Here is a 26743-nt window from a genome sequence, read left to right as displayed (position 1 = left end):
TGTTCTTCATACAAAGCTCAATGGAGTTCTATATAAAACTAGGGTTCTAGAATCAATTTTAAAGAATACTTTGGGCCCTATTTTAACGATCTGAGCTCATTGTGTGAAGGGCATGGCACAGGTGCACTTAGGATCCACTTTTGATAGTTAAATGACAGGAAAAATTGCTGGCACGTTAGGCGCATGGTTTAAAAGGTTTCCCCATGTCTCTTAATGAGTCATGGGTGTGTTTTGGGCATAGCGTGCAATAAACCAATCAGAGTCTCATCTCCCATTCCCTTTAAAAGCCAGCTGTGCTTGCACCATGGTGGATTCGCTATTGACATGTCGAATTTGCGAGGGAAAAGAATGAGCGCTTTTCTGTGTGTGTGTAATAAGCTGAGTGCGCGTGTTGCACCCTCTATTAGGTGCATATTACTAATGCGCTCTTTAAATTAAAAATATTTAAAAACTGCACCGTTGACTTTAGACCAGGGCTAAATCCAAAAATCGCCCCCCTACACCGTTAAATAGGGCACTATTTGAGGGGACAGACATTTGTAGTGGTGTCTGAAACCATAGTGGACATTATTGGGTGCACTCATTCGATCCTACGAGTGTACAGTCGATGTACACACAGCGGCTGTCCGAATTCACTTACTCATTTTCATTCACTCCTTCAAGTGAATTGTATTAGTGGAATAAAGTAGGGAATAGTGATTGAGGGTTTAGGGGTAGATTTTGGATTCAGCCCAGGTTTTTGTTGGTCAGTGGCGCTGTCATTTCCAGTTGCAACAATGTGTCTGAACACACCTAGTTTTTTTAGACCAGCACATATAACAAATGGGCGCAAATGCATTTGCTATTTAAACAACGTGGAGCTGGACGTCAAAATGATAACAGCGTCAGGCTGAAAAAACGCTTGCGTCACAGTTGTCGCCGCATTGAACCGGATGTATGATAAGGCCCTTTATGTCAAAAAGGTTTAAATGATGGCATGGGTTTTTATTGTTTAATGATAAGGTGTGTCAAATTAGTAAAAACCATTCCGCCATTAATGAGTAATTACACTGGAACAAATGAGCAACGCAATAGTACAATGTTAATAACTGCTATTAACTATAAATATGGGACACTTGGTATATATATTTTGGTAATTATCATAAATTAGGTATTACTAAAAGCAGATATTCAGATACTGTGTTACCATGGAAACAATACTTTAAAACCTTTTAGTGGGCTCGTACCCCCCTATAGTGGGCAGTGTCGTGTTTCATAATACAAAATTTTTAAATTAATTTAATTTTATATTAATTTTATTTTTTACTTGACAAAACATATTGCAGGAAGACCTGAGGTTCCATTAAGTAGCTGTTTTGTGATAGAAGTGATATTGTGAAAGAAATGTTTTAATCTGTTACACAAGAATGCATACAAAAAAACGAAACAAAAAAATCAATTGACCTCATGTGTCACTGGTTGGCTATTTTTGGTATAGCCCCTGAACAGAATCTTATAGGAACTTACATTTTTATAATATCAAAATTTGGAACACCGCTTGGTTAGGCATGTGCCTTTGATCTTATAGCAATTTTACAGTAAAAACTATCTTGTAAAATATATATTTTGTATTAAATAAAAATGGCTAGTACAGTACATTTTTTATAATAAACTTACAGAACTTTTTTTTTTTTTTTTAACATTTTGGTACTTTCACTTCTTTAAAAAGGCAACTTTAGGTATGTATCCACTTAATATCATCAAATAATATGAGTTCTAATATCCTATATTCAGTTGTTGAATGATTCCGTAAGACCAACATGTGATAAACTGTTTCCCCTTTATTTTATATGCTCTAACTAATCTATCAATAACAGTTTGTGTTTGTTTGTAGTGTTTTCAACTCAAATAATTCTGTATTTGTTTTCTTTAGTTTTTCCAATGTATTTTCCCACTTGTTTGCATGTTTATTTTTGTCTACAGGCTACAGCTGAATGCAAATGTCATTTTTACATATGTGATTTTTTTTCACCTTTGAAAACAGCCAGTTCAGTTGTTGAAGGGATGCGGGGGTGTGTGTGAGGATTTGCGATTCCTTTGCCCTTTTACGTACATCAACAAGTATGCTTGAGTTTGTCTAGTAGATATGATTTTATTCCTTTCAAATTTTATTTCATTAGGATTTGTTCTAAATTATGACAGAAATCCCATTAGCATTCATCCTTTTCATTTTATAATTATTTATTCAGTGCAAGATATGACATACTGACAGCAGAGGAGACACATTTGTTCATGGGATAGTTCACCCAAAAAAGGAAAATTCATCATCTGTTCATCCTTTCTTGGTTCCAAATCTATGACTTACTTTGATATGTGAAACACACTAATGCATTAACTGCACGCATCATAACTTTATTTGAATATCAACATATTTTAGTATTTCTTAGTTCTGCTATTGACACCAATACTGATTTGCATACTCAGCATTTCAGATCTTTTTTCCTTGTATTATCTTTCCCGTCTCATCAACAATAGCGTGAGTTCATTCAAAACCGAATGTAGACTCATTTCTCTCTAAATCAAAAGTAACAGCATTTTTACAAAAGCTTCACATTTCAAATAAACGCTGTTCTTTTAATAACTCTTTATTCATAATCAACTGGAAAAAAAGTATGGTTTCCACAAAAATATTAAGCAGAACAATTGTTCTTTAAGAAATGTTTCTTATTCCCAAATACGTTAGAATGATTTCTGAAGGATCATGTGACTGAAGACTGGAGTCATGATGCTGAAAACTCAGCTTTGATCACAGGAATAAATTACATTTTAAAATATAATAAAATAGAAAAAAAGTGTTTTTAAATGGTAATAATGTTTATTAAATAAATGCAGGTTTGATGAGCAAGACTTCTTTCAAAAAACATTTTAAAAATCTTACTGACCCAAACTTTTAAACAGTAGTGTACAAGAGACAAAAATGCTTTTATAGCTTTTAACAACACAAATAAATCTTAACACAAATAACGATTTAATATAAGACCATTTTACAAATGATAATATTAAATCAGCATGTTATTCTTTGATTATTGGTCTTGTTTACTATTCATTTTTATTGCTAATATTTTATATTCATAAGTAAAAACATTAAGGAGAATAAATCTCTAGATAAGACATGATTAAATGATCAAAGGTAACAGTTAGCGCTCATTCCTGTGTAGTACACATCCTAAAACACAGTGTCATGTAACTTTTCATTTGAGGAATTAAAGAGAAAGCCAAGGAAAAAGATAAATATATGGCAAAATGCATATGTCTTGTGTAAATGCGTTTAATTTCTTCTGATTTTTTCAGCTTGGTGCATGTGTCAAAATTGCTTTAGACAAAGTAAAGAAGCATGAGTGCCGCCACCACCACATATATATTTGAAACACCAGGCATACAAATTATTTTCCTCTGGCATATATTAACATCTACATCCTTTATCTTATGATTTCCCATAGGACTGAGATGACCATATATGGATAACTTGGTTATATTAGAGTGCATTAGAATCCCTCCGGACACACAGTGTCACTTACACTATTAATTCAAATTAAAGCATTAGTTACAAATGAACAAATCAAGTACACCTATGAAACAAAAAGAAAATCATAATATATAAAAGTTACTTTCTCTGATTTAATTGGTCCTTAGACCAATAGTTTTGGAAAGGGAAAACATTGAGACATTTGACACAATGTCACACTAGTCAGTTTGGTTAGCTACTGTATACTTCCAGTCAAACCACATCACACTCATTTAAATGCCACCCAACTGGAAACATCTTGAAAAAATCTTATCAGTTTATCTTCTCATAAAAATAAAGAAATACGAAGGCCACAGCTTAATTATATACTAATGCAAACAGTAATACTTGTTAACTCTTTTAAAACGAAAGATTTCATGGTTGAAACAGTGACAGGTCTATTAAAAGCGCCTAGATGTTCAGTTTCATTGACATTCACAGACATTGTAAGCATTTATTTGATTGTTTAGTTCTAATCTACTGCCTTCAGTGTTTTGCTGCTGTTACATGGCCACATTTAAAAGCAATTATTAGTAAATATAGGATACTTTTGCAACACTTTTCACACCTGTTTAAGTTTCAAACCATCCTGATTCCACCGACTGTACTTTGAGTAGCCCTCAAAATAGCAATCAAGCCCTTAATATCTGAGAGCGTCCTTTTGCATCTCCATGCATTCATGTAGGCGCACAGATTCTGCTCTTCCAGCACCCTGAGGTCAGATGTTCACTAGTGTTTCAGGTGTTTAGAACTACCTGTCCTCGCTCAGTATGTTAAGGGACTGAGTATGAACAGACGATCCTCCTCCTTCCTGATCCACTTCAGGAGTTTGTTGACAGCAGATACAGCAAGGCTCTTTGTCCCCAAAGGACTGAAGCAGAGGTAGAGCTCGAAACCACTTGTTACCTATATAGAGGTGGAGTTTGACAAAGTAAGAAAAGCAGAAAGCAGCAAAAACCTCAGGGATTTTCATGCACTTAAGGTGCTGCCAACTTAGCCAATCAGAAACTCTTACATATTCTGTAATTCATGCGTTAATTCAGCTAGATTTTTGTATTTATTTCAATGGGGTGCAATTTTCATACCCAAACCTTTTTTTTAAAGGGGTACTTCAGCACTGGGAAGATGAATCTGTATTTAAACTGGGTCAATGGGTGCGTTTACATGCACACCAGTAAGCTGATAACTCCAAAAAAATCAGCTTATTGAAATAATCAGTTTTCCCCGTTTACATGCAAACCAGTAAACTGACAACGCAAGTAAACCGCATTTACATGACTTTATTAATAAACCGGGTTATTTCCTTGTAGTGACGTCAAAAATAATAATGTCCGTATCTGACTCTGAGTTTTTCAAATGTTACGTCAGTTGTGATGTTAAATAAAGCGTGAACCGTGTCAGCTGGAGATTTACGGCTCATATTATCCCTTATGCAGTTATGAAGCGTTTTGACTGAACCTCTTCTAGGCGTCTTCTGCTGCATGAGAAAAGAGAACACTTCTTTACAATTTTCTGGGTCTTAAACGAGTCTGCGTATATGATATACGTCCTTATGTCATGCAAAACGCTAGCTCGCTCTGTCTGGATGCATTTATATCTGCTCTAAGTTTGCGTTTTTCTCACCCATCACACATGCAAACTTCAATAAGCCGACAGAAAGCAGGTTAATGCGTTTACAAGCATCGCGAAATCAAGGTAAGAGGAAGAAAACTACCTGTCCCGACCAGTTTATGCTTACGCCGTTTATGACATTACTCCGATAAAAGAAAACGGGTTACCGCGTCAACATGACCATGTTCATTGTCGGCTTATTGGGCATAATTGGCTTAAGAACGTGCATGTAAACACACCCATTAATGTAATAGAAATGTGAAAAGATTTTTTCATTTGGTGCTTTCAAGACAATCAAACTCATTTAAATGCCACCCAACTGGAAACATCTTGAAAAAATCTTATCAGTTTATCTTCTCATAAAAATAAAGAAATACGAAGGCCACATCTTAATTATCTACTAATGCAAACAGTAATACTTGTTAACTCTCTTAAAACGAAAGATTTCATGGTTGAAACAGTGACGGGTCTATTAAAAGCGCCTAGATGTTCAGTTTCATTGACATTCACAGACATTGTAAGCATTTATTTGATTATATATTTTTGAAAATATATTTTTGTCTCATGGGGATGAAAGACAACAACTCCCAGAATGCTTCACTGCGCTACGAGGCCACTCCCAAAGCCACCGCTGCTAGATTACTCGATCACTTTCACTTTCCCACTGCGACCACGTTCATTTTCATAAAATCCGTTCAGTTAGAGAATAGACACTACAATTAAAAACGGAACGCACAATCATTCGAATATACTCCAGGGTTTCTACTGATACAAAGCCATATGCTAATCGCTGAAGTAACCCTTTAAACATTGTGTATCATGAACAATAGAAATAAAGTTTTGAAGTAAATTCTAATCATATCTCATTCTTATATTTGGATATGTTATTGTTATTTTAAGTTTTAAATGTGTAAATAAGTCTTATTGAAGAATTTGTATGAATTCTGAATTTGCTGTTTCCCACCGGTCACTATTGTGACAGAGTATAAAACCTAATAACTCACTAACTTAGCCAACATAAAATCAAAAAATGCATAACGTTTGTGTGTTAGGGAGGTTTAAAGAGTAAATTGCATGTACTCAACTTGCAAGAACATTTTTGGGATTAAACGGGTTAAGTCAATGGGGCCCATACATTCATAATTCATATTTGAGGTTCAGTAAACAATGACTGTTTTCAGTCAAAACAATTTTCTGGGTGAACTATACCTTTACCTGGACACCTCCTCAAGAGTGCATACACATAACTAAATCTCTGAAAGGTATATAATAACGCACTTTAAAGCAGACTCACCAAGGCATAAAGGTTTTCGGTGTCTGCACAGCGGTAAATGTAGCGTAGGGGGCGTGTGGGGTTATGCAGGCAGCTGTGCAGTTGCTGGTACAATCGCATCAGCCTTTCTTGCTCTTCTTCTCCCTGGTATGGTGATGGAAGGTCGGGGCTGACAGGAAAAAAACAGGGAGTTACTATCTATCTGTCTATCTATTTATCTGTCGGTCATTCGATTTCCGTAAACCCACTGAATCATGTGGACGGAGAGACGGATGGACAGACGGACTCACTCACCATCCATCCATCCATCATGTATGGTCTTTTCCTTTTAATCAATAGACATTCTTACCTTGTATAGAGCCCAGAGCTTTTAGATTTGTACACAAAGTGTCGCAGCTCAGGTATGCCGACATGTGATACAGGATAACTTGGCATGTTCAGCGCTTCCTGCAGGGATTGATATGCATTGCGTTTGCGCAAACGCTCCAGAAACCGTTTCTTGCAGTCGGAGAGGTTAAAGAAATCCTCTCGATCGGTGGATACCAGAATCAGACACAGATCCGATGCTGGTTCCAGGTAAGAAATGTGTGCGTGGAAAAATCCAGCCGGGTTAAACTTGGGCAGACATATGGGTGTCCACCCCTCGCCTTCACGGAAGGAAGACGAAGAGCCAACCAAGTTGAAGAGCAAGTGCAGGTCCATGTGGTGCAGGAACTGGTCCTTTTTGCGTACAAGTGTCACCAGCCTGTTTCCAGCTAGCAGGATGGAGAATACCAGGTTCTTGGCTTTAGCAGCCTGCAAGCTGGAGGAGACCATGTCACGGGCCGAGCCGGCCAAAGGCAGGCACATCACGGCACTCAGCAGCAGGCCCGGATCTCGGTCCAGGAGCCGCAGCAGGTTGTCGGTGAGGTGCTCTGAACCGGCCAGCAGGCGCCGTAGGTCGTAGCTCTGCCGGTGCTGGAAGACGTGGTTCAGCTGTGTGAGGGTGAGCAGGCTAACAATCTGGTAGTAGACATACTGAAGCTCTCGTGTCAGTTCCCGGTCAGAACACTTTGTACGAAAGACGCCCACCAGGATGAGAGGGCTCTTCCGCAGGAACACCACCCTGTAGCCATCTGAAAGAGAAAAATGTTAAAATGTACCAAACATTGTCTGTTCGTAGGGGGAAAAAACTCATGGAAGAGTGCATTTGCATTTTGTGGAAAAAAAAGAAAAAAAGAAAAGCCGAGGTAATACTTTTTTATTATAAAATAAAACATTTTTTATTAATATTATTACTAAATTAAAATAAATAAATATAATCTGATGTTCATGATAAAAATTGTCAAAAAAACATCTCAAGTATACACTACCCTTCTCAAGTTCTGCTCAAAACCAAGGCTTCACCAAGGCTGCATTTATTCAATTTTTTTAAAAAAAATACTGTAATATTGTGAAATATCAATAACTGTTTTCTATTTTTTCTATTTTAAAATATAATTTATTCCTGTGATGCAAAGCTGAATTTTCAGCATCATTACTCTGCTCATTAAATATATGATTTTTATCAATCTTGGTATGGAAACCATGCTATGTATTTTATGTACAGAATAAAATAACAGCATATTTGTTATATTTGAACTAGTTTACATTACACTGTTGGCATCCTTAATGAATAAATACATAAAACTTTTTAAATACATCTTACTGAACCAAAACCTTTTGAACATGTAGTGCATTTGTTTTCTTTCTGGATATTTCGTACCTGCATGGATGGAGCGTATGATATTCTTCTTATCTTCTACAAATGACATGAGTAACATCATGACTCCCATGATGCTGGAGAGCGCCTCCTCTGTGCCGTAGCGTGTGTAGATGGGTTTCCCTGCCTCACTCAAGACAAACACATGCTTCCTGTGACTCCGCCACGTTTCGCTTGTCACATCCTCCTCTTTTGCCTTGCTCCTGCTCTGTACCTCCTCTTTGCCCACCTCCTCCTGTTCAGCCTCTAAGTTTTCCTCCTGCGCCTCCTCCTCACCTGCTTCCAGACCTGCACCTTGAGCGTTCTCTAGATTAGAGTCGCCCACCTCTGCAGATTTGTCTTCAGTATTAGACTCACTGTCAGCTGTCAGGTCCTCAAAGGACTGGGCGTGAACGAACATGGCGCCCTCCTGTCCAGCCCCTGTCAAGGAGTGACACACTGCTTAGAAAAATAACAGCACACCTCTGTTCAACAAGGTCTCATTTAATAAATAATCAAGTTTCTGTGCATTTTCAAAAAACATAGTTAATTTACAAATCATTTTCTGTACATCTCATTTTGTTGTCATAAAATTGTATTACATTTATATACAATATATCTACCATTTAAAAGTTTGGGGTCAGTGAGATTTTTTTTCCAGCATTAATTCTATTCAGCATGAAATTGCATCAAAAACCAACAGTGGCAGTAAAGACATTTATTTTATAATATTACAAAAAAATTCTATTTCAAATTAATGCTGTTCTTTTGAACTTTCGATTCTTTAAAAAACTATTAAAAACATTTTTTATCATGGTTCTCACAAAAATATTTAGCAGCACAACTGTTTTCAACATTGATAATAATATGAAATGTTATTTGAACACCAAATCATCATATTAGAATGATTTCTGAAGGATCATGTGACTCTTTGCGTCACAGGAATACATTATATTTAAAAATATATTAAAAAAAGAAAACAGTTATTTCAAAATGAAATACTGCTTTTACTGTATTTTTTATTATTTAAAACATCTATTAATTTCAGCCTTGGTGAAAAAAACTCCTACCAGAACTTGAGAATGGTAGTGTATACTTGTAAGACATTTTTGATAATTTATATCATGAACAACAGTTGTTGCTGTTTTTTTGCATCACAATAAAACTGTCATTACTGTACTTAAGATCAAACAAATACAGTCCTGGAGAACATAAGACTTTCAAAAACATTTAAAAAATCATACTGACCACAAACTTTTAAGCAGAATTATATTTTGGTAATACATTTGCCAATGCCATGGGTCAAAATTTCTGTATATGCGCAAAAGTGTGAGCATTTCACTCACATTTTCAAACAAAAAAAAAGATGAACATACTTGGGGGGGGGGGGGGGGGGGGAGAAACACTCAGTTTCAGTCAATCTCATGTCAATCTTGAGTACCTATAGAGTAGTATTGCATCCTTCATATCTCCGAAAAGGCTTTAGTTTTGTTATATTTATAAAAGAAATATAGGCTGTACCGAGTCTTTCCGGAAAAAAACGAGCGCCTGGAGGCGTATCGTGTGGGCGGAGCTAAAGAATGACGAATGTGCACAAAGCGGTGACGTCCTCAAGCGTGGAAAAGAAAACGCTACCCTAAATAAACAATGGCTATCAATCAGATTCAACTAATACATAATGATTCAGAATCAGATCCGGAGGATGAGATAAATTGGAGAAACAGCAACAGCAGGACGTCCGTCTCTGTGGTATGGACTGTATTTAGTGGCCTGACAACATTTGTGTGTGTTTACTCGCAGCTTATGAGGACATGATTCGGTTTATGGACTATTGTATGCGACTAAACCTTAGCAGTAGCAGGCAAAACGGTTTTGCACGTCAGACTAGTGTAGCGTTATACATAGAACAACAATGGAGTAACCGTTAGCGCATTTAAATGACGAAGCATGCTTTGTGAGAACGCTAGGTTTATGTTTGGGTGGTTTTACAATAAACAAACTGACACCTATATTGGTCAGCTAAACAAATGTATTTAAACACACACCATAGATCGCATGCTCCATTGATAAATTAACTAACGTTATACACGATCGTGTTGTTTACTGATGTTTACTCACGCGATGATAGCCAACAGCACAGACATTTGAAGCAGTTTTACTCACCGCCTGCTTCCAAAGCAGGACCGAACCTTTATCACTGGGACCGCTCCGTCAAAAACACTTCTTTGGTAACTGTTGATTTTTCGTGAAGTCCTGTGACAGCAGTGACTGTGGAGATCCACTTTGCGACATGACTGAAGCGTATGTTATAAAGCATCTCGTCATTTCTGCGTTCAAATCGGTTCAAATGCAGCGCTGCCTTCCCGGAATGGTGTGCTGAAGCGTTGAAGTCGCTTGATGTCACCCATAGGAATAAAGTGGAGCGTCAGAAGTGTTCACGGAGGACTGGATCTGCACCTTGAGAGCAGTGTTTATGGGGCGTGCATTTCCTCTCTCGCTCTAGTCACACGTGCGTGCACCCTACCGGGAGAAGAGCCCGTACGGCCCATACAAGGACCTTCCGCTCTATTAACGTCAAGTCGACCCATACTCTGAAAAAACTCTCCGAAACTTGTGATAAACCGGAAGGAGTATTTTTAACACAGAAATACTCCATCAAACATCCAAGTAGTTTTTGAAACGTTGTCTATGTTTAGGATGGGAATCCAAGTCTTTAACAGTGTAAAAAGCTCAGTATGCATGAAACAGCACTTCACCCCCCTCCACCCCCCCAAGGAAACTAAATCGTTATTTTTTATTTTACTATCTGTGTATTATTGTCGCCTCTGCAAACTGGAAGCTTCATTGTGTATGTGACAAAACTATTTCTGATTCTGAACTGTAAAATGTATTTAGGAGCATGTTTGCAAATAAAAATACATTTTACATCATACATTTTCTACATTGTCATTACTCCCCTAAAATTCTTTATGTGCTCCTAAATGTTTCAAATTAGGAACACATGCACTTTTGGGGGGAAAAGCAAGTGTCAAGCCCTCTCTTAAAAACTTCAAGTCAATGAGATTTTGGTGCATCAACTACATGTGACTTTGTACTTGCCTTTGTGGGAATTTTTGATTTCCACAAAGGATCAAATATTCCTACAAAGCAAAGTAGCCACTGAAATACAATACAGGCACACTCCTTTACATTCTGGTTTTAGAAAACAACCTCACGAGTCTTCTGGGAAATCCTCCAGAACACTTATTTGAAGCTTTCATGTCATTATGAAACTTTTGTGATAAACATCAACTTCAGTAAAGAATCATTTACACCACTGAACTAGTTCTAAGATTCTAGTCATCTATCACATATATACAGACACATGGGTTATTTGTTCACTCACTACAAGAAAATATAATGGGATATTATGAGGATATGCATGAGTAAGAAAAAAGGTGTGGTTTGTTTATAGATGACCAACATATAGGATTGAGAACCATAAAGGTATCATTAACTACTTTGTTACAGCATCATAAAAACTTTAGACAAACAATCTTTGGAAACACATTGAAAAAAAATTATTACAAAATACGATTTACGATACTAATTTCATGATTCATTTCATTTAAAATTAAAAATCTATTTGAATCCAATGACACAGCTTTATAACTGAGAGTGTGAACTGTGAAACAAACCTGGCTCTGTCCCCTCCACCAGGCCGGGGGTCGGACTGTCCGATCGGTCCTGCCGGAGTCGATCTGATGGTGCCAAGTTGCCATTTTTAACCTCCCAGGATACACCCTTATTGTAGACGTCTGCCGCCATCCTGGCATCAGGCATAAGAGAGGACGCGGTGTCCTGTAGTGCCAGTCAGCGCCAGGAGCGATTCACTGCATGATCCCAGCAGATCTGAAGGGATGACAGCACAATTTACAGAGTTTCCATCAGTGACTGGAAGTGAAATGACAGATATACATATTTAAAAAGAGGAACCAGAAATTGGAAAATTCCTGTTTCAACAAGTTCACTTCTGACATTGGTTCATAGTGACTGACAACAGTGAATAATGGCATCATTTTCATATTTGAGGGAAAGTTATTTGTTTGAGAACTCTGAATAACTGTTATGAACAGATGTGTATGTTTATCTGCAACATTATTATTAATAATAATGTGTTATTTAAGTAATTATTAAGTAAATATTAGAATATATTTCATCACAGGGAGTCACGCTGTTCATACTACTTTTAATATCAACAATAATTATTATTTTCGTAATTATTTTTATATTAATAACTTATAACAACATATTTTAATTAAAATTCAGAGTAACTTTGTATTTGTATTAAAAAGCTCATCGATTTAAAACTAACAGTGCATGTTAATGCAAGTCTTGAGATATATGCACCTGAATTTTCTCATTTGTGCATAGATCCACTAACATCGGCTAACGCACTAGCCACGGAGCTAAACCTCTAAAAACTGTTGAAATTCACAACAAGACATCTTATACTGCGCCAACTTTAATTTAATCACGTCTTACAGATTTTTTCCACACAGTTTGGACTCTTAATAACACAATTTATCGTTACTGTACCTTAAACGTTCTTTATCCAAATCAGTGTAAGTTGACCTGCCTTGGGTCAAAAATCAACTCACTGTCACAGCACAGGCAACACAAGGCAAGAACTGAATTATGGGAAATGTAGTTCTTAATTCGGGAACGTGTAGTTTTGTTTAACTATTGTTACTTTGCCTAATAAAATGTCCACGCGTTTGTGTCAATTTTAATGTGACACGTAAACCTTATAAATCTCGCTCGGCTTTTTCTATAACGAACTGATGGTTTCTGTAAATTTCTCAGGCAGTGCGGGGTCGCGTGTTGATGATGCTATCAAAAAGGAGGAGTCATTACGTTTGAACTAAGCGCGCTGCTTCACTCTATTCAAGAGCTCAAAAATAAACCAAAACAAGCCATATAATCATGATTATGGAGTTTAATTGAACAAAATCGTTCGAATAAGGTCCCTCAATCGTGTCAGCGTCATTTGGGTGAGTAAATACAGCACATGAAGTAATAAACCAGTAGCACAAGGTATTACCTATGGGTATTACACAACACATCGGTTCCATCAACATGGAGTTTTTGAGCTTTTTGTGTCTACTATTTTAGATCAACAATGCCCATTCGCGCATACTGCACCATCTGCTCAGACTTCTTTGATAATTCCAAAGATGTGGCTGCAATTCACTGTGGTCACACTTTTCACTATGTCTGGTAAGTGTCTCATTTTTCATCCTACATGCAGTGTTTTTGTTTTATTGGTGAGACTTGTATACATTCCTTCATAATATCAACAATTATTATAACATTACATATTGCTTAACACTGGATCCTTATTGATAAAAGACATGGAAAAGTCATGTAAATTCTTATAGTCACTGTGACTGTTTTTTTTTCTAGTTATTCTGAACAATAATTAATTTTCTATAAATTGATCTTTATGCAGTCCTTATAAAAAATAACATTTTTTTAATGCTTGGTGATAAAGTTATGAAAATTCATTGTTCAAAAGCTGTAAGTATTAATGCATGTACATTCAAATAGTTAGAAATGTCAATGTTTGAATAACTAAACAGTGAATAATAATTCAGCGACCTTGAGCTTGGGAAAGGTGCTATATAAATAAAACATATTATTATTACTTATCAATTATATTTTTAAAGACTTTCCATATTTATTTTCCTTTCAACAAAGTCTTCTCCAGTGGTTTCAGTCGGCCCCAAGCAAAACCTGTCCACAGTGCAGGAAACAGGTAAAGCCATTGGCTTAATCTGTGAACTGACTAATTCTTCTGTGTAATTAAATGAATTTCTGGAGTGAAATGAAACCCTCACTATTTCTGCTTAAGGTCAGCACGCGACACATTATCAACAAGCTGTTCTTTGACATAGCCCCAGAGGATGATGGGACGCCAGCGGACCCTGAAAGTTTACAGGTGATAAAGCATGCCGTTAAATTTCTTCAGTGCTCAGAGTTTAACACTAAAATATATTGACAAAATCGCCTTGTTTTATTTTTCCGATTTCAGAATGAGCTTGATCGCATGAAAGCAGTATTGTCTGAAAAAGGTAAGACGGAAATCGTTTCCTCAAGTTATTGATTGATCCTTAAAATATCCATCCATTCTTCCATTCATATTATATGTTTGCATGTGTTGTGCATTCCAGAGAAAGATTGGAAGGACAAGCAGAAGTCAGTGGACACTCTAAAAGACACAATTGAGAGGCAGAAGAAGGACCTGGATAGAGTACGGAAGGAAATTGGAGACAAAGAGATGCTGTGTTCTGTCCTCCGGGTACGTTTGTTTCAGTGGAAAACTGTTGTCCATAAGTCCGACATGCTTTCTGCACTGTAATTTAATGCTGCTCTTGTTTTTGTTGTGTATGAAATTCTTAGAAACAGATGAATTTCTTGGAGAGTCAGAAAAATGAAGGACAGGCAGCCAAGGAGGAAGCCAAGCGACTCCGAGTCAAAATGAAAACATATGAGAGGTACAAGTCATGTGTCTAAGACAGGATTTGGTTGTTTAGTGCAGAGGTACACGGAAAAATCTAGAGAAAAACTGTCAAAAATACATACATTTGATTAAAATAGAAAATATGTAGTTATTATTCAATTAAATAGATTATATTAAAATAAATAATTAATATAAATAAATAATGCATTTAACAGTACTATAGTGAAGAATATATATATATATATATATATATATATATGAAGAATATATATATATATATATATATATGTATGTATGTGTGTGTGTGTATATGTGTATATATATATATATGTATGTATGTGTGTGTGTGTATATGTATATATATATATATATATATATATATATATATATATATATATATATATACATATATGTAATGTAACTTTGTGTGTGTATATGTAATGTTAATTCTTTTGTTTATTAAAGATAGCTTTATATATAGTTTATTCCTTTATACATTTTAGCATGGTCCTCCTCATACAAGGATGATCATATTTGGGGGTCCCTGGCTTCTAAAAGTTAAACAGCCCTGTGTTTAATATGTATGAGAGAGATCTATAGAAAAAGACAGCGAGTGAATGACTGTGTTTTTTCTAACATCAATAATTCAGTGTATTTTAATGAACACCTCAATAGTCATTTGCACTCAAAAATCAAAGTTAATTATTTTTTATTGATTACATGGAGAAATTGACACAAACCTTTCCATTGTGACAAACTAAAGAAGGCCTTGTGTCCATCTGTCGATCTAATCAATAAATTTATTAACCTTTTGATTGGAGTGTGAATCACTAGACCATTTGGGAGCAGATGTCACAGTTACATCACTGCAGAAAATCAGTGGGAACATGTGAAGGAAAACGAATAAGAGCCATTGAATAAGGGGGAAAAACGTCTCGTCGTTAGCCTGGATGCCAGCCGAACTTAACCCCGCCCACAGCATTTGAGGTCGGGAAGTTCGGTCTGGACTTTATCTGTTGTGGAGCAACTATGCAGGTTTATATCACCCAGTTTGGACTTTATTAGAGTTTATATCACAATTCTAAGGAAAAAAGTTCCAATTGCAGGATATAAACTTAAATTCACAATTCTGAGGGAATATTGAGTTTATATGCAAATCTGATTTTTATTTCAGAATTGTTATAAATACTCTATATATGCCCACTTAACACGTCATTACTGTTTGCAAATACCCTAATGGTCTACTGAGGTTTTGATGCAAGTTATATAGATAATTAATATTTACAGAGCGTCCGTAAGCTTTATTCTTTTTTTCATGTGCTCTCTTGTGTGTTTTTGTCCTTTAGTTTAGATGTGGTCCTACAGGGTCAGAGGTCAGAGGTGGAGGCCATGATCACTGATATGGGTGTTGGTCAGTCTGCAGTTGAACAGCTCTCCATATACTGCATCTCACTTAAAAAGTAAGTTTTACTTTCCAGTAAATACACACATTCTCAACGCTGTATATTTAGTGCAGTTGTGTACTTTTTAACCTAAAACCTCAGTAGTTTTACTTCCCAAACCATCAGTACTTCCCCCCCAAACACCAGTTGTGCTTCTTCATATATACTAGAACTTGTATTTGTCCTTAGGGAGTACGAAAACCTGAAAGAAAGCAAGAAATCAACCAATGAGATGTGTGAGAAGCTAAAAAGGGAACTGATCTCTTCTAACAGCAAGGTTACATCAAAAATATCATGATTTTGAAATGTATACTTTTTATTGATTTGTATTATACTTTTCTTTAGCATCCATTCGTGTTCACATTTTATTTTTTTACTGCAGTTGCAGAAAGCCACTACAGAGACAAACAGGACAAAGGAGGACATGAGGGCGCTTCAGAAAGACCTTTCCAACGCAGACAAAGAGATCACTGTTAGAAATGCACTATTTTTGTATATTAAAAAAAATATACAAATGTATGTAAATGAAATTGAAGGAAAAGATGACCTGATAATTCTTAGTATTCTGGGAAAATTCATTCATAACAAGTATCCGAATGCTTTGACAAGATGTGCCCTCTTGTGGCTGATTTGAATGGCAGTTATTCCACCATCTGTGTTTCTATCTGATGTTTCGCAGAGCCTAAAGAAGAAGGTGGAAATTCTTCAGCGGACATTAAGCACTCCAACTCGCACTAATGAGGCCATCAGCAGACTGGTGTTTGAGAGGTCAGGAGTTACATTTATTTTTGAAGTAAATCCTTCCTTTGGCAGATCATATCCTTTTAATTTGATTTGACAGATCTGTTATGAAAGAGATGTCTATTTCTGCACTTCCAGCCCTGCACCTCTGGAGTATAAACAACCTGGTCATGGTCCGATGACAGACTCTCAGGAAATTGACCTCAATCTGACCTTTGACATTAACACACCTGAACAGGTGGAGAAGAAACCCATTCCGGTCCCATCTAAGAAGATTCGTCTGGACCCTTCGGCGTGAGTTTTCAGTCTGCGCTCTACTGTTTAGTTACACTGTTCATCTGATTTCTAGTAATATCCGTTTGTTTTCATTTTTCCACAGATCCTCATCCAACAACATGGAAAATAAACACGGACGTGGGGTATGTGTTCAAGCGGGCTGTTTTGGTGTTGAAGAATGCCATTGGATCAGGTGGAGGGTGTAATATTTGCACGTCTGTGTTTTTGCTCTTAGAATGCTCGTGTTAAAGACGATGATGTCATGATGGGGCCCATGTTAAGGAACTCGCTGCTCTTCAGAAAGAACGCGTTTGGGAGCATGCTGGACCCATGCAAATTTGGCACTGTGAGAGACTTTTATATTTATATTCTGTAAGATCATTCATGTAGTTTTTATGCTCACCATGAAGGCATTTATTTCATACAGTAAGAACAGTAATATTGTGACATATCATCACTCCAATCTTGTCACATGATCCTTAAGAAATCATTCTAATATGCTGATTTGCAGCTTAAGAAACATTTAATATTATTATCAATGTTGAAAACAGTTGTGCTGCTTCAAACTATTTTTTTTTTTTGATAAATAGAAAGTTCAGAAAAACTAATTTATTTGAATAAGTATTGTATGAATAAGTATTTATTTCTTAAAGAAGAAAAATGCTGACCTCATTCTTTTACATTTTTGTGCAGTTTTGACTTCATGTATCTTGCTTTTTACTCCAGGTAAGATCTGGCTATGATGGACTTGGAGGAAGAGCCAAATTTATCCAACCTGTATCCTTATCCCATGAAAACAGTAATATTGCTAGCATTGTGCATGGAAATAAATGAGTTATTGTTTTTGTTCAAAACATTTCCTTAACTAAAGTTATGTGCACCAGTCTCCTCTATCTGAGATCCGACCCCTCGCCATGAAGTCCAAGAGGAAGAAGGTTTCCAGGCCCATTACAAGCAAGCCCACCTCCAGCCTGACCACTCTGGATGGTTTCTTGGAATAAAACATCTCTTATTTGATGCCTGCCAAAATATGCAATATGGGAAGCAACTAATTACAGCAAATTCAATAAGAGAAGTGGTTCCATTGGGCCCTCGCTAAGAACAGTTGTAGTGCCACCGACCGGTTTTAGGGGGATTTGCATCTTCAGGGAGCTGGTGATAAACAGAGAACACTTGATGCCACTCGCTTTCTGATTTTTCAGTAGAGACTGAAAATGAAGTCGTCTTGGGCTAAACTCGTTTGTATTTTAGCTCTTCCTTGTACAGACTGAATCGTGCCACTGGGTAGTGGGCACCTCATATTACGCTGGAATGAACTTGTCATGAGTTTTATTTATTTCTTGGACTTTGCTCACCATCAAAGTTAACTGTGGCTGCACTTCTGTCATTGGCGTCAGTGTCTTTAGGTCAGAATTTGTGTCCAGTTTCTGTTTTGTTTTTTTGTTTTTATTCATAGAAGTTTCTGTCTTTGTGTTCTTTGATCTTTTTCCTTTAGTGATTTGTTTAGTTTTCTTTTATCTCTGTACAAATGAATATAATTTGAAACAATAAACTATAGTTTTTTAAAATAATATTTACATCTCCATTGTAATCCCTATTAGGATTCTTAAAAAGGTTCCATGTAATATATCAAACATCAAAGTATTGTATAAGCCAGACACAAACCTGCTGAAAATGTACCAAGGCCCTGGTGGAGTGTAAATGTACGGGCAGCAGGGGGCGCTAAATGTTTGTGTAGTTGAGGACTTTTTTTTTTTTGGATAATCAAGCAATTAAAAAAAACTGGAACTGGAAGCATATGATTTCCACAAAAATGCTGTTTTCAACATTGATAATAATAATAAATGTTTCACCATCAAATTAGCATATTAGAAATCTAAACATTTAGTGCACACACACACACACACACATATACAGGTCCTTCTAAAAAATAAGCATATGTGATACAAGTTCATTATTTTCCATAATGTAATGATAAAAATTAAACTCATATATTTTAGATTCATTGCACACCAACTGAAATATTTTAGGTCTTTTATTGTTTTAATACTGATGATTTTGGCATACAGCTTATGAAAACCCAAAATTCCTATTTCAAAAAATTAGCATATCATGAAAAGGTTCTCTAAACGAGCTATTAACCTAATCATCTGAATCAACTAATTAACTCTAAACACCTGCAAAAGATTCCTGACACTTTTAAAAACTCCCAGCCTGGTTCATTACTCAAAACCGCAATCATGGGTAAGACTGCCGACCCGTCTGCTGTCTAGAAGGCCATCATTGACACCCTCAAGCGAGAGGGTAAGACACAGAAAGAAATTTCTGAACGAATAGGCTGTTCCCAGAGTGCTATATCAAGGCACCTCAGTGGGAAGGAAAAAGTGTGGCAAAAAAACGCTGCACAACGAGAAGAGGTGACCGGACCCTGAGGAAGATTGTGGAGAAGGACCGATTCCAGAGTCAGAGACACTTTAGTCCAGTGTCAAGTACCCACAGTCAGTCTGGGGTGCCATGTCAGCTGCTGGTGTTGGTCCACTGTGTTTTATCAAGGGCAGGGTCAATGCTGCTATCAGGAGATTTTGGAGCACTTCATGCTTCCATCTGCTGAAAAGCTTTATGGAGATTAAGATTTGGTTTTTCAGCACGACCTGGCACCTGCTCACAGTGCCAAAACCACTGACCATGGTATTACTGTGCTCAATTGGCCTGCCAACTCTCCTGACCTGAACCACATAGATAATCTGTGGGATATTGTGAAGAGAAAGTTGAGAGACGCAAGACCCAACACTCTGGATGAGCTTAAGGCCGCTATCGACGCATCCTGGGCCTCCAGAACACCTCAGCAGTGCCACAGGCTGATCGCCTCAATGCCACGCCGCATTGAAGCAGTCATTTCTGCAAAAGGATTCCCGACCAAGTATTGAGTGCATAACTGAACATTATTATTTGAAGGTTTACTTTTTTTGTATTAAAAACACTTTTCTTTTATTAGTCGGATGAAATATGCAAATTTTTTGAGATAGGAATTTTGGGTTTTCATGAGCTGTATGCCAAAATCATCAGTATTAAAACAATAAAAGACCTGAAATATTTCAGTTGGTGTGCAATGAATCTAAAATATATGAAAGTTTAATTTTTATCATTACATTATGGAAAATAATGAACTTTTATCACATATGCTAATTTTTTGAGAAGGACCTGTGTATATATATATACAGTCTTGTTCAAAATAATAGCAGTACAATGTGACTAACCAGAATAATCAAGGTTTTTAGTATATTTTTATTGCTACGTGGCAAACAAGTTACCAGTAGGTTCAGTAGATTGTCAGAAAACAAACAAGACCCAGCATTCATGATATGCACGCTCTTAAGGCTGTGCAATTGGGCAATTAGTTGAAAGGGATGTGTTCAAAAAAAATAGCAGTGTCTACCTTTGACTGTACAAACTCAAAACTATTTTGTACAAACATTTTTTTTTCTGGGATTTAGCAATCCTGTGAATCACTAAACTAATATTTAGTTGTATGACCACAGTTTTTTAAAACTGCTTGACATCTGTGTGGCATGGAGTCAACCAACTTGTGGCACCTCTCAGCTGTTATTCCACTCCATGATTCTTTAACAACATTCCACTATTCATTCACATTTCTTGGTTTTGCTTCAGAAACAGCATTTTTGATATCACCCCACAAGTTCTCAATTGTATTAAGGTCTGGAGATTGGGCTGGCCACTCCATAACATTAATTTTGTTGGTTTGGAACCAAGACTTTGCCCGTTTACTAGTGTGTTTTGGGTCATTGTCTTGTTGAAACAACCGTTTCAAGGGCATGTCCTCTTCAGCATAGGGCAACATGACCTCTTCAAGTATTTTAACATATGCAAACTAATCCATGATCCCTGGTATGCGATAAATAGGCCCAACACCATAGTAGGAGAAACATGCCCATATCATGATGCTTGCACCTCCATGCTTCACTGTCTTCACTGTGTACTGTGGCTTGAATTCAGAGTTTGGGGGTCGTCTCACAAACTGCCTGTGGCCCTTGGACCCAAAAAGAACAATTTTACTCTCATCAGTCCACAAAATGTTCCTCCATTTCTCTTTAGGCCAGTTGATGTGTTCTTTGGCAAATTGTAACCTCTTCTGCACATGCCTTTTTTTAACAGAGGGACTTTGCGGGGGATTCTTGAAAATAGATTAGCTTCACACAGACGTCTTCTAACTGTCACAGTACTTACAGGTAACTCCAGACTGTCTTTGATCATCCTGGAGGTGATCATTGGCTGAGCCTTTGCCATTCTGGTTATTCTTCTATCCATTTTGATGGTTGTCTTCCGTTTTCTTCCACGTCTCTCTGGTTTTGCTCTCCATTTTAAGGCATTGGAGATCATTTTAGCTGAACAGCCTATCATTTTTTGCACCTCTTTATAGGTTTTCCCCTCTCTAATCAACTTTTTAATCAAAGTACGCTGTTCTTCTGAACAATGTCTTGAACGACCCATTTTCCTCAGCTTTCAAATGCATGTTCAACAAGTGTTGGCTTCATCCTTAAATAGGGGCCACCTGATTCACACCTGTTTCTTCACAAAATTGATGACCTCAGTGATTGAATGCCACACTGCTATTTTTTTGAACACACCCCTTTCAACTAATTCAACTAATTGCCCAATTGCACAGCCTTAAGAGCGTGCATATCATGAATGCTGGGTCTCATTTGTTTTCTGACAATCTACTGAACCTACTGGTAACTTGTTTGCCACGTAGCAATAAAAAATATACGAAAAACCATGATTATTCTGGTTAGTCACATTGTACTGCTATTATTTTGAACAAGACTGTATATAACATCGTTCTAGTGATTTTTTGATATTTTAATTGAAGAAAAAAATCTTACATGTTCATTTTAGCGGTTTTAAATCAATGTGTCCAATGTGTCTATTTCCAGTCACATCTTTCCATGAAAGAACTATTTCAATCCTGATCATAACATTCACAAAAAGACTCCTTAAGCAGCTTAACACTGAAGTGCAGACACCACAAAACCCATCTATTTGAAATCTCAGACAGCTAAAGCCAGAGCTTGTAGATCACCAAAAAGGTATTGTGACGTCCTGTAGAGTATAATTTTGATCTTATCAGTTCTGGCACTTCAACATCATTACACGCATGTAAGCATCAGGTCATATCGGTTCCAATTTTGTCCCATATTTTTCATATATGAGGTGTGTGGACCGACTGAATGCTGTTCATACTCTGGAAGGCTTCCATCAGACCGTGGAGCCTGGGGTTTATTCAGCGAGCACAAAGGGAATCTGTTTTTGATGGGATGATTACTGATCTTGAAAGCCTCTCATGGAGCAGGTAATTGTGTTGTAGAGGTTATTATTTGGCCACAGTGCTTCCAGAGTACCTGTAATTCTCTTTGAGGTATACGAATGGAGCACTGAGTGATGTTTTCATGCAATTTTCACCTATGTCTTAGCGTCTATGTCTTTGTTCTTCCTTCACAGAGATTGTTTCTCCTATTGAAAGGAATGAGCAATCTCTACCTATCCTGTTCAAATAGGCCGTCTAGGCTTTCAGAATGACATGGGCAGAGGCGTTTAGAGGCATAGGCCACAACCTGAAGAGCCTCAACGCCACAGTTAACACATTAACATATTGACACTGCAGTTTTGCAAATCATTTGAAAATTACATTTAAGTGGCTGAATTATCTTAGGAAATATGACATTTTTCTTAAATGCTATCGGAAAGACAATATTTTGTGTATATTTAAATTATATACATTTTAAAATAAACTAGTAATTTCCACAACCAAAGGTTCAATGTCGCACTGAGAAATAAAAAACATTCCAAGAAAACTTGAAAAAGTGTTCTGTTCCTATCTGGAAATCTAAAGGTCAATATAATAGATCTCAGGATATTGTCATATCTTGTCTAAGGCACCGAAATGGCTAGAAACGGTCCAGGACTTTTGATGTGAGAGAAGTGTAGAAGTTTCCCTTCTCCGATTTCTCGGAACATTTCTCATACGGCGTTCCCGTCAGATCAATGCACTCGCTTTATAAGAACCATCTGGGCTGACTCGTGGTCCGTAATTGTTTTCATTAGGTTAATGAAGCTGGAAGATAAGATACAAGGTCTTTTTATGGACTGTGAGGCTCATGGGAAAGCAGAACTGACAGGAAGCTGTGCACGAAAGTCCCACAGAACATACTAAGCTGAACTGACCTCTCTCGCTCTCTTCCTACAAGACTGGATTGAGAAATTAGTGTGGCTTTTCTCATGTTCCCTACACAGAAAATATTTACTGCCACATTTAGCGATGAGTTAAGTTGCTCTGGCCATGGCCACTTCCTGTTGAGGGCAGCAGCTGGGGCGGCAGTGTAAACATCTGTGGCTGATTTGGTCGTTCTGCTCCTCTGGGCTGTTTTAAAGCAGATCCCGGAGTGTTTACATAGAGCCTGTGGGGGAACGGGCAGCCAGACAAGCATGTGAACTAAAGCGAGTGGGCAGAGCTAAAGCAGGAGAGGGTCTCCGCTGGGCCTCCGTTTCCTCTATTTTATGTCCATACAGATCTGGAAACGAATCATAGATCACGTAGATTTGTGTTGAGATCTTTGCACAAATGCTTTATCACCCCAAATACTAGCGGGAGACACCTGACAAGTGGTATAAGCAAGTGAGAAATGCTCCGAATGTTCCATCTTAAATAACGGGCTTCGATTTTTGCTGCTCCCAACTAAAACCGCATTAAAAATTCAAGTATACTACACCAATAATATATGTGGTTAGGCACGTTAGCATTTACATTCATCTTTCCTGGGGCTGGATTTATGTAAATATTCTTAACATTTTGCAGTATTTATTATAAATGATTTATTCGTGTGCATTTTTTCTCATGTGTTTAATGGCATGAGGGCGGGGCAACTTGTCTCTCACCAGAGATCCACCAATAACAAACCACAACCATCCAAACAATTCAAAATGGACAAAATCAAGTCCCATCTACATTTTTTTCCAAGCTGTTGCACTTGGAAAAACGTCACAATATGGAAGAAAAGACTTTCTTTTTATGCAACTTTCGTTTTATGTTGACCTTAAGAAGTACATAAATTTCAGAATTTCTCGAATATTGAACATTTTATTTTTTTCATAAGAAGAAAATGCATTTTGATGTTATCTGATTGTATGGCGGTTCTTGCCGAAGACTTGCTGATCAACTCAATGGAAAACACCTCAAAGGCCATCTTTTTGCACTGCCTGCAGATTACCGTAATAATTATAATAGCCTAAACATGCACACTTTGTACTATTTCTGCTGCATTCGATTTGATAGCAGTTTAGCTCTTGGCAGCACGTGTAATGTGTCAGTGCATAATACTGCTAAGAAGACGTTGCATTTATAAAAACAATGTCCCCATTTGAGTCATTTTTGTTGAGTTGTTGATTTGTAATTCAGTAAAAAGTCACTTTGTGCAAAGTCATAACATAATCCTTAATAACATTATCAATTTTAGGCCTACAGTACTCTGCACATCCATTAATATGTATTACAGTATGAAGGCAGTATTATGCTGTAACCCTATAAATTAATTCAAAAATATTATCTATTGGGAATTAAGACAAGGAGAAATTTAATTTTTTTTTCAAGACAAGAAGTGGCAAACTGGGACTAGTTTGTCAGTTATATTAAACATACGGCGAACAGGAAAACTCATCATGCTCTTGCAAACCATTCTTACTCAAACTTTCCAAGTTGCAGATTTTAAATAAAGATTGAAAGAGTTTCAATCTGTAGTGTAGTTTTTTTTAGGCTGACTTTTGCTTCTTACTTCTGGCGATTGTATTTAGGCTTCAAAATTCATTAACGTTGTGTTCATTTGTGAAGATTATCATCTTCTACAAACATTTGTGAAAGAATGGGTCGCTCTCAGGAGCTCAGTAAATTCAAGTGTGGTACTGTGATAGGTTGCCACCTGTGCAATTCGTGGAAGTCCATTCGTGAAATTTCCTCTCTACTTAATCAATAGCTAAGTCAATGCCTACAGACCTCCAAACTTGTGGCCTTCAGATTAGCTCAATAACAGTGCTTAGAGAGCTTCATGGAATGGGTTTTCACGGCCGAGCAGCTGCATCCAAGCCTTACATCACCAAGTGCAATGCAAAGCGTCGGCTGCAGTGGTGTAAAGCACACCGCCACTGGACTCTAGAGCAGTGGAGACGTGTTCTCTGGAGTGACGAATCACACTTCTCTGTCTGGAAATCCAATGGACAAGTCTGGGTCTGGCGGTTGCCAGGAGAACGATACTTGCCTGACTGCATTGTGCCAAGTGTAAAGTTTGGTGGAGGGGTATAATGGTGTGGGGTTGTTTTTCAGGGGTTGGGCTTGGCCCCTTAGTTCCAGTGAAAAGAACACTTAATCCTTCAGCATACCAAGACATTTTGGACAATTTCATGCTCCCAACTTTGTGGGAACAGTTTGGGGATGGCTCCTTCCTAGGGGTGTAACGGTACACGTATTCGTACCGAACCGTTTCGGTACAGGGCTTTCGTTTCGGTGCACGTACGAATGCAATCTTTAACAGTTAACAGTCGGTTTGTTTTAAGCACGGAACATTCTTCAATCCGAGTTCCCATGCAAACATATTAGGTATTCAGTCCATTTCATCACAAAATTCAAACGATAAATGCTGTTTTGACTCTCTTTAATGTTACGTGACTGATCACAGTATAGCACGCGTCAGTTCAAACGGCGGCGGCGCGCGAATGAACACGATCATCTCTTCCTAAAGAATAAATATGAATTAATATCTCTTAAGGTATGTTGAGGATACATTACAATACTGAAATGTTTATGTCGTGTAATCGCTCAATCTGTGTTTCAACCACGGAAAGACAACAGCTTGAGAACAATGTCCCTATCACATTTACCTCAGGCAAGTCATTCAGTGTCCACCCCACAGCTGTTAGTTCATATGCACTATATTAGCCTATATATTCATTATATTCTACTTAACCTGTTAGTGATGTCTTGTTTATTTAATGCATGTTTCAATAAATCTGTCAGGATTTGACAGCTGTGTATAAATTATTATATTTCAACAACGAATTGGAGAAAAAATATATATAATTAGATTTAGAAGTTAATGCAAAAACTGCCTCATGTGAAGCTTATGAGTGTTGATTATTATTTCTAAAAATAAATAACTGAATTGAGGCTAATAGTTAGGCTCTGTTGTTAACCTTTAATATTACAATGTGTAGCCTAAGTAAGGACTCCCCATTTAGTTTACAGCATTATCTTTAAGAAACTTTTAGTTATAATTGAATTTATTTAAGGAAAGACACATTTTTTCAGTATATATACCACTGTTGAATAAAAATAAATAAAAAGCAATTTTGTAAAACTGCTGTACCGAAATCGTTCTGAAGCGTGACTTCAAAACCGAGGTACGTACCGAACCGTCAGATTTGTGTACCGTTACACCCCTACTCCTTCCTGTTCCTGTTCCAACATGACTGCGCACCAGTGCACAAAGCAAAGTCCAAAAGACATGGATGAGCGAGTTTGGTGTGGAGGAACTTGACCGGCCTGCTCACAGTCCTGATCTCAACCCGACAG

The 26743-nt window shown here is 37.2% G+C and overlaps 2 protein-coding genes across 2 annotated transcripts; one reads left to right on the top strand and one right to left on the bottom strand.

The window, feature by feature from the left end:
- Positions 1-3291: 3291 nt before the first annotated feature.
- mon1a (MON1 secretory trafficking family member A) lies at positions 3292-12942 on the bottom strand. The gene is made up of 6 exons (XM_067431203.1): positions 12727-12942; positions 11826-12039; positions 8173-8589; positions 6778-7543; positions 6450-6597; positions 3292-4450 (listed from the first exon to the last, which is right to left on the bottom strand). Exons 2-6 carry the CDS (start codon positions 11968-11970, stop codon positions 4310-4312), a joined length of 1617 nt encoding a protein of 538 aa, XP_067287304.1. The 5' UTR covers positions 11971-12039; positions 12727-12942; the 3' UTR covers positions 3292-4309.
- Positions 12943-12998: 56 nt separating this feature from the next.
- Positions 12999-18680, top strand: traip (TRAF-interacting protein). Its single transcript, XM_067431204.1, has 16 exons — positions 12999-13181; positions 13303-13407; positions 13888-13945; positions 14042-14128; positions 14222-14261; positions 14361-14488; positions 14590-14684; positions 15997-16110; positions 16282-16369; positions 16475-16564; positions 16772-16860; positions 16972-17127; positions 17213-17252; positions 17345-17455; positions 17836-17886; positions 17994-18680. Exons 2-16 carry the CDS (start codon positions 13310-13312, stop codon positions 18108-18110), a joined length of 1362 nt encoding a protein of 453 aa, XP_067287305.1. The 5' UTR covers positions 12999-13181; positions 13303-13309; the 3' UTR covers positions 18111-18680.
- The last annotated feature ends 8063 nt before the right edge of the window (positions 18681-26743 follow it).

This window comes from Pseudorasbora parva, chromosome 22 (genome assembly GCF_024679245.1).
Source record: "Pseudorasbora parva isolate DD20220531a chromosome 22, ASM2467924v1, whole genome shotgun sequence".
Classification (NCBI taxonomy): domain Eukaryota; kingdom Metazoa; phylum Chordata; class Actinopteri; order Cypriniformes; family Gobionidae; genus Pseudorasbora; species Pseudorasbora parva.
This window is presented reverse-complemented; position numbering and strand designations above follow the sequence as displayed.